The sequence below is a fragment of the Apteryx rowi genome, unplaced genomic scaffold (assembly GCF_003343035.1).
Source record: "Apteryx rowi isolate R43461 unplaced genomic scaffold, aptRow1 scaffold_616, whole genome shotgun sequence".
Lineage (NCBI taxonomy): Eukaryota > Metazoa > Chordata > Aves > Apterygiformes > Apterygidae > Apteryx > Apteryx rowi.
The window spans coordinates 84,256-97,609 of NW_020450890.1; the positions used below are offsets into that span (position 1 = coordinate 84,256).

Below are 13,354 nucleotides of genomic sequence, written 5' to 3' on the forward strand. Positions count from 1 at the left end.
TAAATAAACTAAAGATGCAAATTAATTTGCCAACTGCATCTCTTCAGCAACCACATCAACATTTCTTTCTGGCTTGTTGTTCTCATTCTGCATAAAGATCAAGTTTGAATCAAAGGACAGTAACACCCTCTAACATACTGTTCCCCAGCTTCATTCTACTCCTGCATATACCTCCATCTGCACTCCATTTTGACAACTTCTACCCTGTTATCAAAAATAAAGCATGTATGCCATTTGCTTATTTTCACCCTATCCCTATTAGACAGACAGTGATCTGAAAAGTCAGTCAATATTTTTGCCATGCCACTACATGCAACATCTTGCCTTCCTTCAGCTGCTGAGCTTTATTCCTCAGTTCACCCTTTCATACCTCCCCCCAGAATAAGTTAAGGCAATTCCTCCACTATATACTATTCATCCTGTTTTCTAATAGAAATTTTTAAATCAATACAATACTTTATAAACCTGAGCTACCAAAATGACATGGTTTAGCTGTATCCCCTTAGTTCTCCATCTTTTGTTAATAACTGTATAAAATTCATATTCAAAAAGATGCTTCAGCACATATYTAATGTTAAGTCAATGGGAAGGACCACTTGGGCTTAAAAGCAAATTAAAGACCTTGCAAGACTTGGTTCATTCTAAAGTGTGGTTCTGTGGTTCTGAAGTTTGGTTCTGATTATGCTGCTTGCTTTACCCTCTCTTGCAGTCCCCGTGAATTTATTAGAATAACCACAGTAGGATTATAATTGCAGAAGTCAGAGACAAAAAATACATTGTATAAATAGAGAAAAAAAGAACATTCTTAATTTAAAAATACAGTGTGTTCAGGAAAACATTCCATATACTTACATCTACTTTCTTTTGTCGATTTAAACTTCTTACAGCTTTCCTAGCTAGATGAAGTGCATGACTGTCATCCAAAGCATAATGATCTGTTACACCAGATTTTCTGTACACAAATAATAACATTAAGATTTTAAAACAATATATAAAAATGAAAATCAGAGTTTTTGAAGACTTAAAACTATATCTTTAAAAAAGGATGATAAAACACAGCTCTCTATGTTGTTATGAAATTACTTTAAAAACAAGCACACATCTGACCTTTTCTTTTAAACAGTTCACTTAAGATAGCAGAAATAAGACAAAACAGGAACTCTGGTAAGTCAAAAATCAAAATGACAATGTAAGAGATGCCAAGTATTGTTCAAACAGAAATTAAGATTCATTTAAAATTATAAAGAAAAATATATGTTTACCACAATATGATGAACTGTCCTGAAAAATAATTCTTTAGTCACTTCAGTAAATTAAAAAACAAACTATACATTTATTCTACAGTAATACCTAAATTTGTTTGTTTTAATTTGTAAACCAAAAAGCACGTAGAGGTCTTTATTTTGATAAGAAATATTCTCTTAGAAAAATCATAGGCTTTTCGATTTTACTTGCAGTTAAGTTGCAATTGACAGTAAGAAAGATACAATCTCCAAAAATACATTCTTTCTCAAAATGTATTATTCTAATAGCAATCAGCATCAAAGCATAAAAGTATAGAAAAGTCCTCTGTATTGTGCATGATATTGCATTACAATAGGTAGACACTTAAGTATTTTAAAGTAATGAATGAAAAAAAGATCCTAATTCAGGTAACTAACTAACTACACCACACTAATGACAAAATGATTCACCAATACCAGATTTTGATACAGAAAATCTTTCTTTGAAGCCCAACTAAAATCTAAGTGGTGGAAAAATTTAACTCTGGGGAAAAAAAATTTTTTTGAACCTGCAGTGAAGATCAGCCCCTCCAAGATCCTCTGCTGATACCTCTTCACCTGTTGCTGCTTTAACCTACAACCAAAAAAGACAGACAAGGGTTAGAATTGGCACTTGTCTTGCATTAATACTTACACAGGCTTAGTAATGGAAAAGTTCTTTGGAAAATGTTTCTTCTTTAATAAGACTTCCTCAGTTACTCTCCCTCATAGCATTTAAAGTGTGGAAACACACAATCTTTCCAAAAATGCTTAAATCACTATTTTTATATCTTTATTATCTACTATTTATAGGTAGTTTTTATTCAGGAGTATTTTCCATTTACTGCTATGTTTGTATATATCTTTTAAGTGTGTGTATATATCTATACAACCTTTGTATTTATTAACATGTATCTTCACAAAAAGGTGTTTTTAATCAGTTAATTGATTACTGTCATAAAAATATATATTCCTTTTTTTAAAAAACAAAACAAGGCAATTCATGCATGATATTCCACTGCATTGTTTCAAATAAAAAACATCTTGATTTAAACTTAGCATTCTTCTAAGTCTGCTCTGCTTTCTCTACACAAACACTTCTTTTACAAATTTTAACCTTCTTATTTTAACCATAAAACAATCTGCATCAGTCTGAATTTCCTAAGTCTTCCATTACACCCACAATAATTTAATAAGCAGCATTTTCTAAATAGAGTGCATTAATGACATAATGCTCACAATCTGTCAAATCTTAGATTTGACAGGATAATTTAAGTGACTGAATTTCTTCTTAAAATAAAACAGTCTCATTTACTGCATGGCAAACAGTTTTGAAGCATTTTTTGAACCATTGCCTCTTGTCCTGTCACGAAGCACCACTGAGAAGAGTCCGGCTCCATCTTCTTCACTCTCCTGCCACCAGGTATTTATACATCTTGATCAGATCCCTCCTGATCTTTCTCCTCTCCAGGAGGAATAGTTCCAACTCTCTCAGCCTCTCTTCATATATCAGACACTCCAGTCTCTCAAACATCTTTGTGGCCCTTTGCCTGACTCACTCTAGCAGGTCCACATCTCTCTTGCACTCCAGATGTGGCCTATGTACTGAATAGAGGGGAAGGATCACCTCCCTCAACCTGTTGGTATCACTCTGTCTAATGAAACCCAGGAGGCAGTTGGGCTTCTTTACCGCAAGGGCACATTGCTGGCTCATGTTCAACTTCTTGTCCACCAGGACCTCCAGGTCCATTTCCGTAAAGCTGCTTTCCAACCAGATGACCCCCAGCCTGCACTGRTGCCTGGATTATTCCTCCCCACATGCAGGGATTTGCATTTCCTTTGGCTGAACTTCATGAGATGCCTGTCTGCCCATTTTTCCAGCCTGTTGAGGTCCCTCTGAATGGCAGCATGGCTATCTGGTACATCAGCCACTCCTCCCAAATTTGTATTGTCTGTAAACTTGCTGAGGGTGCACTCTGTCSCACCATCCAGGTCATTACTCAAGATGTTAAACAGTAATGGCCCCAGCATCAACCCCTGGGAGATACCACTAGTGACTGGCCTCCAGCTGCACTTCATGCTGCTGATCACACCCCTTTGAGCACAACAGTTCAGCCAGTTTTCAGTCCACCTCACTATTTATCTAGTCCATATTTCTTCAGTTTGTAGAGCGATGATATGAGTCAAGAGAGGATGGTATGGTGGAGAGGCCTACAGGTCAACAGGGCATCCTGAGCTCCCAAGCAGCATTGCCAAGAGTGAGGATGTCAGCTCCTAGTTTGAGAGAGTGCAGAGGAATGTCCTTGCGATGTTACTAGTACTGTGCCAACACTCCTCCTGTTACTATTTCTAAAATGGTGAAATCTATCTGCTCTTTCTAAAAGGAGCAATGAGGAAACTTGCATTTTAGACTCTGGAATGTATGTGCATTACACTTTTTAGTACACACACATCAAGACTGATTCTATCTAGCACCAGTTTTTTTGTTTGTTTCCTTAGGATGTTTGGTTTTAGGCAGGTGAACAGTAAAACCCAGACCAATTTTCTTTGGCAAGGATGTTTTGGGGAACAGAGCATACACAATAATGGCTACACTATCTGCTACAACCTGGAATGGACGTTTCTATGGGAGTTCAAACTAATTTTGATGCTTAGAGAAAGGCAAGCAAAATATTTTCAGTGAGAATATGAGAAGCTTTACCAAACAGAACACTGACAGGTAGAGCGATATTAAAGTTTGATCTATACGCACAAAGATAAAATCATTACATCTGCAGGTTGCTAAGGAACAGATGAAATTGGAGGATAGTTTTGAAATTCAGGAATCTTCTTCTGGAAGTGGTGAAAAGCTTTCTTCATTTCTGACATCGCAATATCCTTACCATCACTGACTTGCCTAGCCAAGTCTTCTCTTTGAGACTTAAATCAGGCTACCTTTTTTCAGCTGCCTATCCTGGCAAAAGTCTCCTGCACCACTTCTACATCTCAAGTGATATACATGTACGACCTCAATTCCCTTGCAATGTTAGAAGATTACTATCCTCTTAGAATGAGAGCCAACTTGCTAGGTAGCACTGGATATTAGCAGTCCTATTTTGTACTTGCTCCAGCACGGAGCTTGAGAGAAACTGGCTTCAAGTAAGCTCTGCCAGAGCACATTACTGAGGAGGTCAGTGCAGACACACCCAAGGAGTCTCACAGGAACCAGCCTGGGTCTTGATGTACCTTTCTAGCACTGTCTTAGCTCTAAGCAGAATCACTCAAGGTGCACTGCACCAGCACTCTCGCCAGTGGAAACACATTGTCAGAAGAGATGAGCTTACTCAGGTCTTTTAGATTTACTAGCTGAGCTTCTGCAACAAATTAAGCTTGAGCAAGGCCCAGAGGCAGTACTGCCACTTTATACGCCACTGGGTCTGAGCTAATGAACTGTGCTGGACCTAAAAAGGCTTTGCACTGAGACAGCTCAGGCATGCCTGCATCCATGGCAGTTATTCACAACAAGATAACCGGACCACTAACAGTCAAATGTAAAAGTCTATTTCTTTCATCCTACTAATCTTCTTGCCTCAATAAAAAGATATATGAATGCTACTGACTCAACTAATGCTACTATTCTTAACTAAAATTTTCATTCCTATTTATATCACTTTTCACAAAGAAATTTCTAGTATTCTTCTAAATTACAGTGATAAATCTACAGAAGAATACTTAATTTTGAAGGAGAATTTGTATTTGTTTACCTATAAACAATGAGCTGAACAAGACTAATACAATCTAAACAGGAACAGAGACTTAGGTAAGACATTTGAAACAATTAGTGCCAGAGAAATTCTAGCAGGAAATGAGCAGTAGATCAGTTAGCATTAAATGGCATAGTTTCGTCAATGAGCAGTTGCTATTGATCTGCTTTTGCTGATTACTCTGTTCTTTTTGTCAGCTTGGAAGGCCTGTACTGAAACAACAAAATACCTCAAGCTAAATGCATTATTCAATTAAGGAAGACAAGGAAGTAAGCTTGTACTCATGGGTACCCCACCACCACACGTTTTCCTTATGTCAACTACATTCTGAATTTATTTAAGAAGTTCTGGAGCTGTAATTATGATTTATCAGCCACAGAAAAATATATTTGAATAATACATTTTGGGGTTTTTTTTAACTGCACAAGAATTAAAACTCATCTATGCATAGAACTTTGAAAAAAAAGTGTTTAAAAAGCTGAATCCACTTTTAGCATCAAGACAACAAGAAAGAACAAAACTAAAGTGAAGGAAAAGAATTAACTGCAAAAAATTTACTGTGGAGATGAGAACAATGTTATACAAGTAAACACAGAATGACATCATGGGATAAGCTCTTCAGGCTTTCAAGGAAATTAACATAATCATGACTTAAAAATTGGTCAAAAATTCTGTCAGCGGTTGTTTTCCCACAGTTTATGGAACAATGACCTAATACATTTCCTCAGTAACTTAAGTGGTGGAAAGAAGCAAATTCCTCCAGCAGACTCCCCCTCCTCTGGCACTATAGGAACTGAGTAAGAGCAATATCCTCATCAACAACATTGTTATGAAGTAATTTCTCCATTTATGCATATTAAAGCTGCAAGTACTTTGAGACATTTAATTTGCACTTGGCTTTGGCAAAGGAAGCACCCAGATTGTTCCCAAACACTGTAACCAAAACAGAGCCAAAGTGCTGCCTCAGACCAGTTTGTTCAATGATGCAACATTTCAAAGAAGAAGCAAGTTTATCCAGTCAGGCTTCGTCTAGACTAGAAAAGTTCCACTGACTGCTGACTTACCTGTTATCTCTAGCACTGATGTAATGTTTACTACTGGAACTTCTTTTTTTTCTGATAAAGCTCATGTTAAGTACAATTTATAAGTAATCTTTGAGTAATCTTTGCTTGGTCAGCAAAGATTATTGTTTTGGTGTARAAGTGAGTCTATGCTGAACCATAAAGTAGTATAGCTCTGTTTTTCTAATAAAATAAAGACCACTCAGAAACACTCCCCTTCCTGACAGAGCCAAGCCACTATAATTTTAAAGCTACCTCATGCTGCAATATTTTGCACAGTGACAAACTCCACTATGTCTTCCACTATAAAGTGAGTTTTAATTCATGGAAGTTCTTCAGGTCAATTTCCCTTATGAGCATTTTCCTAAGAACGTAAGGAAAATATGACACACTCCATCATTAGTGTATCTTCCTTGTCTGTAAACTGACTTAAATTATTGATTAGCCATGCTCCTTAAATTCTCTGATCCAGACTCTGAGATATGATATACATACTTGTAAACTTTTTGTATTTCAAGTCACACCTAGAGATTATATAATATAGTTGAATATTTAAAATGTACTTACCATTCTAAAAGTATTAATCTGTAGCAATATTATTAAAAAACCTTAACAAAATCTAATTTATATATGTATCTTTATAACAGATAGAAAAGATTTAATTTAGGATAGAAACATTCAGATATATTTCAAAAAGACAAAATAACCCACAGAACATCCAAAAAGAACTCACAAAAAGGTCTGAATATTTAAGCTGTACAACTGTCAGTAATGCAAAGGTTTTTTGGCTATGTTACTAAAAATCTTTGTAAGCTTACCAATGGTGGTCCTCCCAAGAATATTGTTCCCTGTTTGCCAACAATAATACTTTCATCTGCCATTGCAGGTACGTATGCTCCTCCTGCTGTACAGGATCCCATTACTACTGCTATCTATAGGGAAAACAATAACACAAGTTAACAAGCTGCCCAACCTTTTAAAATTGAAATGCACAGACCAGCTGTTATCTATTGTAGTGATTTAATACAGCTTCTGGAGTAGGAGTGCAAGATTATTTTTGCCCAGATAGAACAAACTTTATTTGTGCTTTTCTAAAAACAAACAAACAAACAAAAACAGAGTATCTCTACTCTTCAACGGTCTTCAACCTATGATTTTCAGACCACCCTGCACAAAGAGAGTTCATATATGATGTACCATGAGCTACATACGAGGAATACTTAGAGGTCTACATTCTGCCAGGAAATTTATGTTACCAATAAACTGTAAGAGGCTGCTTTAGGTATTTATGCTTTTAGACCTTCTCAATCTATTTCTGCAGAGAAAAGTTAGCGCCTTAGATGTTGTTAACAAGTACAATTTCACCAACATCAACAGTCTTTGAAGGCAATTCCTCAACTTGAGAGGCAATGTAACTTCAGTTCTCCAATGGATCAATTAACAATGACCACATTAGCGGCACCTTCAAGGAATGTTGTACAACTCTCTATAGGCTTTAGCGTGAATAATACCTGCTTTATTCTTATGTCTAATTGCAAGATGAACATCTAACCAATGAACATTTTAACTAGTAATTCTTTGGTAACACTTATACAGAACTGACTGGATCCCAGACAGGATGAATACAGCAGCAGCATATGATCATGCAAGTGAAATCCTCTCTTAACTTCTCCTTCAGAACTCTTCCAAGAAAATAAGGATCCTTTCAAAGCAGCTTGTAGAGCAGCAAAGATGGAATACTCATATGGAAAAGGCAGACAATATGAAAATAATTGTCTAATTTATTGCTTTCTTTTACAACCACCAAAAATAAAATCTAAAACACAAAATAATGTTATTTTGTGAAAATTTTATTTGGAGATATTTTCTAAAGTGACATCAAGTAGCCTTCTGTCCTAATTGCTAAAATTTGCTGTTAAAAGAAAGCAGCACACAGTAATAACAAACAGAGGCACAGAATAAAGTCCAGATGACATTATCTGTATCGGAAGCAGGAACAGATGACATTTATTAACCTGCTATCATCAAATCAAACACAGCTTTTTTAGCAACCAGTTTGCAGTATCTTAAAGTATAGTCAGAATTACACATTTCTTACAGATTAATCTGTAATATGTCTTTTGTGCATTTAATAGATATCACCAGGTAGGTATAAACACAATGTAAGCCTCTAAAAAGGAGGTAACTTGGGGAAAAAGTTAATTTGATTTTTTCCCCCAGGGTTTTTGGAGTTGCTTTTTTTTCTCCTCTAATTACCCACTTATGCTGAAAAATGTGTTTGTATTTAAACTTTAATTCAGATATTACCTTTTCCAATATATACATTACGTATCAAAATGCAGAGATCAAAAAGCATGACCTCAAACATTCATACTAATGTGCTACTTACTAACTTCACTCAGAGTGAATTACTGCATAGACAATTAAAAGAGCAATAAAAATCAACAGTTCTGAATACACAGAAACAGTATTTTATACATAGCACTCAACTCCCCATTGTATCCATGCAAAACATGAGTGTGAGGGCTTGGAAAGTGGTTAATGGGAAGCTAATCATGGCTTTCTGATTCACAGCCATACAGGCATCAGTGCAATTTAAAGCTGCAGTAGGAGTATAATAAATTAGTCACAGGCAAAAGCAGATGAGGAAATTAAAAGCAGCGTAGGTAACTGACAAAAAAAGAAAAAATATTTTAAGGTCAGAATTGAAAAGGGCTGGTGAGCTGATGAAACAGACATTCAGGTAGGCTGCAACAAATAACAGCAGATATAAAACTAACAATGTCCAAATTAACATGTCAGAAGAATTGACCTCAATGGTAACCAGAGGGAGCATAAATTCCTAACTCCATTTCCTAGTAAGACATCATCTCAGATAGGGAGGATGATTCTATTCACCACATTGTGTGGTGATAAAATGTTTAGCAGATTTACAAATGCTTATAGCACCTTTTGAAATTAAACAAATGAAACATTCCTCAAACAAAATAAATAGACATCTATAACATTTTTTTAAATGAAGCAAGCACTTTCGTAAAACTTTTTTTTCCTTTTTTATATAAATACATTATAAAAATTAAATGTCAGTGTCAAACTAAGAAAATTAAACTTTTGTCAGTGTCATACCAAAAAAGAAATATAACTATGTTTTGTTAAAAGGCAAATCCTTCCTACACGTAGTTTGCTTTTTGGTTGTATAGAATTACAGTGCTATTCTACTGTGATACCCAGTGGTAATCAAAATAGAAAGAAATTCCACTTTATGAAGAACTTTACAAATACATGCACAGTTTTTCAAAATTTTCAGAAAAATACCAACAAAACTTTAGGACTGACTTTCTAACAGGGTCCTGCATAAACTCAGTTATTTCAGTCCTGCAAATTGGGTTTACATTTTCATCTTTGACACAACATTTAAAAATCACATTACTGCAGCAGATAACGATTGAAGTCTTTACTAAAAACAAAGTTCATTAAAACTTCTCCTGAAGTTCATTCAGCACAACAGCCACGTGACTATCTTCTTTAACAACACACTCACTTGCTGTTCCACAAAAATGCTGGGACCAATTTTGTTTGTACATACAAATCTGAAGTATAACCTAGACTTTTCAGCAACTCCAGGGGAAGAGCAGCTTGTGCCAAGCATTATAAGCTGCTTACAGTTCATAAGCATCTTTTCTCCTGCATATTTTTGTTCCAGCTAAACAGTACTTTGCATCAAAATACCTAGCTAATCACCAAAATTGTTCCACTATTGTTGCTAAAAACAAAAGAACTGCAGAAGCTATTCTATGCCAGACTAGCTAAAGAGATTGAGTGTATGGTGGGAGTCTTCAGCCTTAGATTTGTCTGGGGACAGTGGATTTCAGGAGTCTTCAGAAGAGGAAAAAATGGCTAAAGATCCAAAGTCCAACAGAGATGCCACCAAAAGGTGCCAAAGGGGTATCACAAACGCAGTTGCCTTAGAAACCATAACAAAGCCCATGTCTGCTAAGTAAGGGTCACATGGAATACTGTACCCTTGACTAGTGCTTGTGCTCCACGCTGCCAGGGAGAATCCCATTCTGTTTTTTCCCTTCAGGCTAGAGGATTCAATCAAGCATGGCTACTCAGAGAATCCAAATGAAAATGGCTCCAGTCAAGCTGTCCCTCTAAATTACAGATATAGTTAAGAATGAAAAAAATAAAATAAAATCCAATTTCCACCTTACATTCATGACGAGTTTAACAGCCAAATATGCCAAAAACAAAACAGTGGTAAAATATTTCCATAACATTATTCAGATGAAACAACAAGTTAGCTAAACCTTTACTCTGCTCAAGGTACCAATAGCTATTTCTAAGCCTAACATTTGAAAACAATGCTTCTGGTCAGGTGGAATATCCTGACAACTTCCTTCACCTTCTTTCATCCAGCCCATATAAAGTAATGGGCACCAAGCTGACAGCTTCACCCAGGAGCAGGCTCTTGGAATTGAGATAAACAGTTCAATGAAAACGCTAGCTCATTGCTCAGTAGTAGTCAAAAAGGCAAAATCAGTGTTAGAAACTACTGGGAAAGGAACAGAAAAGAGAATGGTGAAGAACATTATGCTATTATATAAATCCATGATTAGCTCATATATTGAATACTGCAGGAAATTCTAGTTCCTTCATCTTAAAAAAGACATAGTTGGACTGGAAAAAGGTTTAGACAAGGTAAACAAGGATCATCAAAGGTACGGAACACTTTCTGTGTGAGAAACAGTTAAGTAAGCTAGAACTCTTCAGCCTGCAAAGGGGAGTAAGCCTGCAAAGGGAGAGCGCTACACCATGATACAAAGAGGCTGGGAGCTGAATGGCTAGAAAGAAGCCAGCTTCTGGTGGWCTGCTAAATTTCCTGCACATCAAGATGGACCGTTCCTGTGCTTGGAGGAGGTTATCTGTGAAGATCCTGGACTCCTCCACCCTTCCTGGCAGCCTCTCACAGGTCCAACACAACAATTCCCTTAACAAGCCAAAGACCACTCTCCTGAAATGGTGCTTGCCTTCCTCAACTCCTTCAGGATCTTATGCTCCGCTATCCACTTTTACTGCAGCCAAGGCTGCCATCAGCAATCACATCCCCAACCAGTTCGGCACCCTTCACGAGCAGACCCAGCAGAGCATCTCCCCTTGTTGGCCAGCCCAGCATCTGCATCAAAAAATTGTCCCCAGACACCTGAAATATCCATGACACAGAAACACTTCTAAATGCAGGACCTGTGACTAACAGTAATTCTATGCATCATTAATACATTAGAAGATGACCTCGTTGTCAAGGTAGTTTCATCAAACAGTACAGCAGTGTATAAAATGGATATATAAATATATACATACACCCTTTTTAGCAAAAAGTATGTCTCATTTACTAGCCATCATCAAAAGGGTCCTCACCTTTACAGCACTGATGCAGAATAATCAACTGTTCCAAGAGATTTCCTAATGCTTCATCACATGGCCCTACATATCATACTGTGTATTCCTCTTTTCTCCCACTTCAAGATAGGAGCAGGTAGGTCATGTCATTAACACTAAAGCCAAAAAGGAAAACAGCTTCTTCAAAATTATAATGACATTTTGTGGACATTCATTGTGTTTACAGTGCCTCCAATCCCCAGATTGGGCCATTAGGTCAACACAACTTCATGCTGTCAAAAATGTAAAGCACAGCTACAAGACTTCAAACCAGACAAAAGCAGTAGGCATAAAAAATAGTGAGTACGTTTCATTCTTAAATAAAAGCAAATTACCTGTGGAATTCCTTGTGAGGACATGACTGCTTGATTATAAAAAATACGACCAAAATGATCTCGATCTGGAAATACTTCTGCTTGCTGAGGTAAATTGGCTCCTCCAGAATCAACTAAATTGGATGAAAATACATTAACATATGTATATAACATTGTTCAGAGATTTAAGTTTTTAGTAAAATATTTGCATGTCCAGCATTTGCTATCACTAAGCGTATTGCCATTAATCTAGGTATAGTAAGATATTCTGCTTGAAAAAATAAAATTAACAACCCCACATAAGCAACTAATATTGACCCCAAACATTTTAATGGAAAATAAATGCAAATGCATTTAGAGATGCAGTTGTACTTTTCTACGCAAACTTCTAAACTCACCTTACTGCAAAACACATTTGAATTAAGAACACTTCTAGTGCATAGTTTTAACTTAATTTTTCCATTGCAATCCTCTCTCAAGTTCCAAAATAAAGAGACTAATTACCATGAGCTGTCTTTGATAGATTGGGTACTTTCACCCTCTGATTATACAGACATACTGAAGACCTTTCACCCTTACAGTCTTCAAAGAAGCTTCATTTATACGTGTCCTCACCTCATGCTGTGCCCTCTACCTTCTATGTCTCCAATTTCAGCCACCTCTTCACTCCAAAATCATGAAAATATATCATGTCAAAAGACTTCAAAGAAGAACAAAAGACCAGGAAGGGAAAGACCACACGCATCTCTGAGAACTCAGGTTCCTGATGAATAATTTCTACATACAAGCACCAGTCCACACGTACATTCTCATGCTGAATGACTATAACCAGTAAGCCATTCAGCTTTACCATGAAGTAGGGTTTGGATACTTCCTCACCATCTTGTAGAATCACTTTCCTGAACACAGTGTCAACTCTGGCAACTAGACAAACTGACTAAGGTAAGGGGGACACCAGTCTCTTATCTCCAGCAGATAGTCCAGGATAATTGCGACTGAATTTGAAGGGCAGAAACAGATCTGTGGGAACACCAGATTAAGAATACTGTTCACACCAGGGAAGTGCATCTCATAAAATCTTTCCAGGTATTGATAAGAGCTTCTTCACAGAGAATGGAAAAGAGTCATCTAACATCCATAACGTGACAGAGTTCACGGTAAATTCAAGGTGATTCAAGCATCAAGTGTCTGGATCTGCGAGGAGAGTGGAGACCGCTGGGCTACTCACTGACACAAGAAGGCATTACCAATATTATATGGAGGAATATAGGAATGTTGTCAGAGCATGCAGGGATGCAACGAGGAAGGCTAAGGCCCCTTTGGAATTAAATCYGGCTAGAGATGTCAAGGACAGCAAGAAGGGCTTCTTCAAATACATCAGCAGCAAGAGGAAGACTAGGGAAAATGTGGGCCCTTTGCYGAATGGGGTGGGTGCCCTGGTGACRAAGGATGCAGAGAAGGCAGAGTTACTGAATGCTGCCTTTGCTTCAGTCTTTACTGCTCAGGCCAGCCCTCAGGAACCCCAGACCCTGGAG

General features: G+C 37.0%; 1 protein-coding gene across 2 annotated transcripts in view; it reads right to left on the reverse strand.

Moving 5' to 3' along the window:
- Window positions 1-13,354, reverse strand: part of MCCC2 (methylcrotonoyl-CoA carboxylase 2) — a 41,663-nt gene that overhangs the window by 15,692 nt on the left and 12,617 nt on the right. For both annotated transcript variants that reach the window (XM_026083834.1, XM_026083835.1), the window contains exons 6-9: window positions 11,841-11,953; window positions 6,885-6,998; window positions 1,793-1,857; window positions 853-952 (exon numbers count right to left, since the gene is read on the reverse strand). In XM_026083834.1, the coding sequence (XP_025939619.1) occupies window positions 853-952; window positions 1,793-1,857; window positions 6,885-6,998; window positions 11,841-11,953 (392 nt within the window). The remainder of the gene's footprint in view (window positions 1-852; window positions 953-1,792; window positions 1,858-6,884; window positions 6,999-11,840; window positions 11,954-13,354) is intronic.